Below are 5,757 nucleotides of genomic sequence, written 5' to 3'. Positions count from 1 at the left end.
CACGTGAGTAATATTTGGTTGAATGTTTATAAAGATGAGCGAAACATGGGCTAAAGCTCGTGTTTCCATAGGAAATCGACTCAAGGGCTCACAAGCAGCAGTGTGCAGTCTTACAAAAAATGGATTGATTATAAAGGTTGAACCCCAACCTTAAGGGCCCCCACCGTCCCACTCCTGAAGTATCGTGAGGGAGATAAATTATAATCAGTCACGACTCACGTTGATAATAGTTATATAAATTAAGCAGTAATTGTAATATTATTACATAAACATGTTACATACAAAGACCCTCATTATTGAATATTGACCACGTGGCAGTCGCTAGGAAATAGCAAGAACCCACCTAAAAGCTCACACTCCACATCAGTTGCTTATTTGGCCTAATCAAGAACATCAAATAAAAGTGGTCGAAGTGATAATTTCACCTCAGTCAAAGAGGCATAGAGAGGCTGAACCTACATAACCAAAGTGACGTGCCACAATTTGTTGTAGTCAATTTTCTAAACGATAAGCATTTTTTCGACAACGTATCTTCTATAACTTCACCTCATTGAAGAGATCCTCTTACAAGATTTTTCATATGATTAATTGAGTTGACATCTCTACCACATACGTCTCTCGATCAATTTATCAGTCAACTTTTCAAATATTAGACATAGGCCATAAGATATCCACTTTTCAAAATCATTTATTGACAACTCAACCTAGGACTGTAGGTGACGTCTATGAGGATGACATGTCAACCATTGAGATGAAGCCCCATCTCATCCATCCAACAATAATTGCCTTCTCTCATCCATTATAAAAGCTCACACTCAGTGTCATTTATATGTAATGTAATTTTACACTCTCAATAATAACTTTTCGTGGTAGTCTCTTATCATACACATCCTCTTGGCTCACATCTAGTGTTCATCCCACATCCAAACATACATCTATATTGGACCGACTTGACCGTCGAAGTACCCCTTTTCGCCACCTTCGGAAAAGGCCACTTGCATCTAACAATTTGTCCAAGTATCCAAGAGTCTTACACGTGAACGTGAATGGAGCATAAATTAGTTATCACATTGCCCATTCGAAAACTGCTGTCAACAATTTCCAAAGAAATGGAAGGTCACACACAAAAAAAAAAAAAAAAAAGGGTTAATGAGATAGTTTTCTCTCATCACAGTTGAATAATAAGTAAATAATTATTTGAATAATTGCAGTTGAAATTCTAAACCGTCAACATAAACGTAATTAAGACTATTAATATCATTTCACATTATTTACGTTCATTTGTAACAAATTCTGAAATGTATGCCCATTATATGTTAGCATTATGTATGTAATATTAAAACAATAATATCATTGTTGTTTTAAGAGAAAACGTGTTTGACGCGTGTAACTTGTGTATGCAATAAGTCTATTATCAATGTTTCAAAATTTGTTGCAAATAAATGTTTTATTTAAATATTTATAGTAATTATATGTTAGAAATAATTAAATATTATGAGTGGTGTTGATCATAAACTAAAAAATTTAAGGATATAATGGAAAATCGAATGTTTCTCAACTATCATATTTTACACATATTAATGTAATATTGTATTTTGACGGTTTTTCCCCCCTACATATTGGACGCTATTGAATAATCAAGTAAGACTTCGTAAAATAGAGGATCATTTCCAATCATGTCATAGAATTTAAACAGATGTTAGCCATATATTGGCATTAAAATTGTAAAATTTACTTTTATTATTTTTTGTGAATAATATAAATTATATGAACCACTTGGCAAAATATTAAAGACAACCACAAGGATAGGGTTTGTTTGTCAATGAGTGACCTTAGGGTTATCCACTTCGCAAAAAACTACAGGTAAAAGAAGCAAATAAATTTCACGAAAGTTAAGTCATAGGATGAATACTATAAACATGCTCTCATCCTCCACTACCGTAGCAACTGCTTGTTTTGGCTGTCATATTGTTGTGCCTTCAAAATGTTACAATATAGTTTCATGTCCATTTCCTACATATTTTGCTCCCACAAAACCACCCAGAAAAACACTCATTTGTAGAAGCTCCGCCGGTGATTTGTCGGCTGAAAGCACAACAGAGGCCGAACAAGAATGGGAGACGCCGGTCGAAGTTCCAGAAGGGCCTCCATCTTTGATATCAGCCCTTAATGTCGAAAAGGCTATTCGTGGAATTGGTAAGTAATTAACATCGATCATCGAATATATTCATTTTCTGTTCCCTTTTTTGATTTGTTGAAGAAAATATTTGGGCTAATCTAAGTATTAGTTGGGGTTTAAATCTGACTACTCATTTAAACTTTACACGGATATATTTCTGGTTTGACTGTCGATATATACCACATTGAGTCTTGAGTTTTCTCCTTGAAATACCAATGTTGTTATAGGAGTAACCCGTTATTATTTTCGTCTCGCCTATACGTAACAGTAAAATCGTCACCACATCCGAAGCTTACGGTCGATTAATGAAGTATTCTTTAGAGTGCAGCAATTACTGATGCAGATCACTATGGAAGACTTGGGCTTCGAAGGGCGTGTTCATATGATGAGGTTCTTAAAATTCCGACATAATGAAGAAATAAAGGAAAAAAGGGTTTCCCGTTTTCATCCACCCAGTATTCATATCTTGCAGGTTACAGTTCAATACAAGAACAAGGTTGCAGAAGTGATGAATAAGGGTTTATCTGAAGAAGAGCTTGGCAAGGAGTTGGAGCTCTTAAGAGTTAAATCTCCATCGATTTTATTTTTTCTTCCTCCCGACTAAATATATTTTTAATAACGTAATTTTTTGTGGTCAGGAATCACATTCTATATTATCTTCAGTTGAGGAGAGAAGGCTTTATGATTGGAGTTTAGCAAGAAATCAGAAACCAGACAGATACATGTGGCCCTTTGAAGTTGACATAACTCAAACTCCTAAAGAAATTCCTCCTCCTCCGGTAAACAAATTAATTTTTTTACTGGGCCTGGCAGTAATTAAATTTTTAACTGATATATAGAATCATCTCTCAATGTTAGAGACAGTAATTGAGGATAAAGCTTGAGAAGTCATTTTCTTATTTCATTTTTTGAAAATATATTTTCTACTAGGTAAAATAATCTGGAAAGTTTAAGTGTTTTGGTCGACTTGATAATATTTATTTTGCAGGAACCAGAGGACGTTGGGCCAACCAGATTGGTGGGATATTTCATGCTTAGCTGGCTAATACTATCCTTCATACTGTTCATTGCCTTCAATCGATAAGGCAAACGATCATTTGTTGAAATTTGAATGTTTTATTTAAATATTTATAGTAATTATGTGTTAGAAATAATTAAATATTATGAGTGGTGTTGATCATAAACGAAAAAATTTAAGGATATAATGGAAAATCGAATGTTTCTCAACGATCATATTTTACACATATTAATGTAATATTGTACTTTGACGGTTTTTCCCCCCTACGTATTGGACGCTATTGAGTAATCAAGTAAGACTTCGTAAAATAGAGGATCATTTCCAATCATGTCATAGAATTTAAACAGATGTTAGCCATATATTGGCATTTTGATCATCAAAGCCATTACATGTGCAACATCATAGGCTTTGCCGTTCATCTGAAACTACGGCTCTTATTTGTTTTGACTATTAGCAGTGGCGAATCTAAGTGGTAGCGAGCTAAGGCGTTCGTCCTAGCTGGATCCGTCGAGAACGTTTTTTTTGTTGACAATAGTTGATAAACATTTTATATATATCTAGTAATTCGTATTTGTTCTAAGCATCTCTAGTCGCTCATTTGGTTAGAACCTTTACTTACAAAATTGGATTCAAGGTGCACGGTTCAAATCTCTTCCTATCCAAATTTATTGCATAATTTTTATAGTTCTTCAATTTTTACTAAAACTAATTCAGTAGAGAGGGGATTCAAACCTGTGACATATCATTAAGGTTTTTGAAAGCTTAACTACCATGGAACTCAATGAATTTTTATACTAAGCGTAACAAAATAATATATATTTTATTTTAGTTGTTTTAATTCAATTGAACGGTTTCGAACCTATGTTCTTTCCTTTGAATTATAGGAAACCCTGCCACTATATCATTTGGTGAAAACCATGACAACATGTAACAAAATAATAAATGTTCAATATTTTTCAAAATAATTATTATATTTAATTTTTAATAATTTATGATGGTCAACTGTTAACGTTCGCACATGCTCACTCAAAATTCTGGCTTTAAATCTGACTACTCATTTAAACTTTACACGGATATATTTCTGGTTTGACTGTCGATATATGCCACATTGAGTCTTGAGTTTTCTCCTTGAAATACGAATGTTGTTATAGGAGTAACCCGTTATTATTTTCGTCTCGCTTATACGTAACAGTAAAATCGTCACCACATCCGAAGCTTACGGTCGATTAATGAAGTATTCTTTAGAGTGCAGCAATTACTGATGCAGATCACTATGGGAGACTTGGGCTTCGAAGGGCGTGTTCATATGATGAGGTCCTTAAAATTTCAGCATAATGAAGAAATAAAGAAAAAAAGGGTTTCCCGTTTTCATCCACCCAGTGTTCATATCTTGCAGGTTACAGTTCAATACAAGAACAAGGTTGCAGAAGTGATGAATAAGGGTTTATCTGAAGAAGAGCTTGGCAAGGAGTTGGAGCTCTTAAGAGTTAAATCTCCATCGATTTTATTTTTTCTTCCTCCCGACTAAATATATTTTTAATAACGTAATTTTTTGTGGTCAGGAATCACATTCTATATTATCTTCAGTTGAGGAGAGAAGGCTTTATGATTGGAGTTTAGCAAGAAATCAGAAACCAGACAGATACATGTGGCCCTTTGAAGTTGACATAACTCAAACTCCTAAAGAAATTCCTCCTCCTCCGGTAAACAAATTAATTTTTTTACTGGGCCTGGCAGTAATTATATTTTTAACTGATATATAGAATCATCTCTCAATGTTAGAGACAGTAATTGAGGATAAAGCTTGAGAAGTCAATTTCTTATTTCATTTTTTGAAAATATATTTTCTACTAGGTAAAATAATCTGGAAAGTTTAAGTGTTTTGGTCGACTTGATAATATTTATTTTGCAGGAACCAGAGGACGTTGGGCCAACCAGATTGGTGGGATATTTCATGCTTAGCTGGCTAATACTATCCTTCATACTGTTCATTGCCTTCAATCGATAAGGCAAACGATCATTTGTTGAAATTTTCCACATAAATTGTTTTATTAAATTATACAGCTTCAATGGCTGAATGAATAGAATTGCTCTATATTTCCCACGTCGTTGTGCCAGGTCATTAATTTAACTTTTCCGTTTAAATAGTTTCCAAAGACTGTAACTTAAATCCTACATACCACACCACCAAATTGATACTAAGTACTTCTGATCATCAAAGCCATTACATGTGCAACATCATAGGCTTTGCCGTTCATCTGAAACTACGGCTCTTATTTGTTTTGACTATTAGCAGTGGCGAATCTAAGTGGTAGCGAGCTAAGGCGTTCGTCCTAGCTGGATCCATCGAGAACGTTTTTTTTGTTGACAATAGTTGATAAACATTTTATATATATCTAGTAATTCGTATTTGTTCTAAGCATCTCTAGTCGCTCATTTGGTTAGAACCTTTACTTACAAAATTGGATTCAAGGTGCACGGTTCAAATCTCTTCCTATCCAAATTTATTGCATAATTTTTATAGTTCTTCAATTTTTACTAAAACTAATTCAGTAGAGAG

General features: G+C 34.0%; 1 protein-coding gene across 4 annotated transcripts; it reads left to right on the top strand.

Annotated features, from left to right (window-relative positions):
* The first annotated feature begins 1,800 nt into the window (after window positions 1-1,800).
* On the top strand, window positions 1,801-5,344 carry LOC111398763 (NAD(P)H-quinone oxidoreductase subunit U, chloroplastic). 4 transcript variants are annotated; one of them, XM_023025846.1, is made up of 6 exons: window positions 1,807-2,196; window positions 2,508-2,569; window positions 2,652-2,741; window positions 2,818-2,958; window positions 3,168-3,286; window positions 5,229-5,344. In XM_023025846.1, exons 1-5 carry the CDS (start codon window positions 1,905-1,907, stop codon window positions 3,261-3,263), a joined length of 681 nt encoding a protein of 226 aa, XP_022881614.1. In that variant the 5' UTR covers window positions 1,807-1,904; the 3' UTR covers window positions 3,264-3,286; window positions 5,229-5,344. The 4 variants fall into 4 exon arrangements, with proteins under 4 accessions (XP_022881617.1, XP_022881615.1, XP_022881616.1 ...); XM_023025849.1 differs by lacking the exons at window positions 2,508-2,569; window positions 2,652-2,741; window positions 2,818-2,958; window positions 3,168-3,286 and adding exons at window positions 4,450-4,511; window positions 4,594-4,683; window positions 4,760-4,900 and having other exon boundaries at window positions 1,801-2,196; window positions 5,117-5,335; XM_023025847.1 differs by lacking the exons at window positions 2,508-2,569; window positions 2,652-2,741; window positions 2,818-2,958; window positions 3,168-3,286 and adding exons at window positions 4,450-4,511; window positions 4,594-4,683; window positions 4,760-4,900 and having other exon boundaries at window positions 1,805-2,196; window positions 5,110-5,335.
* The last annotated feature ends 413 nt before the right edge of the window (window positions 5,345-5,757 follow it).

This window comes from Olea europaea, chromosome 8, assembly GCF_002742605.1.
Source record: "Olea europaea var. sylvestris chromosome 8, O_europaea_v1, whole genome shotgun sequence".
NCBI lineage: Eukaryota > Viridiplantae > Streptophyta > Magnoliopsida > Lamiales > Oleaceae > Olea > Olea europaea.
Note: the sequence above shows the minus strand (reverse complement) of the source record. Positions and strands in the feature narration are given on the sequence as shown.

Bases quoted from the DNA above. Each gene is read 5' to 3' on its own strand.
- LOC111398763 (XM_023025846.1), top strand. From the start codon at position 1,905: ATGAATACTATAAACATGCTCTCATCCTCCACTACCGTAGCAACTGCT. The intron at 2,197-2,507 runs GTAAGTAATTAA...TTTAGAGTGCAG, and splicing joins AAAGGCTATTCGTGGAATTG to CAATTACTGATGCAGATCAC. The intron at 2,959-3,167 runs GTAAACAAATTA...TTTATTTTGCAG, and splicing joins AAGAAATTCCTCCTCCTCCG to GAACCAGAGGACGTTGGGCC.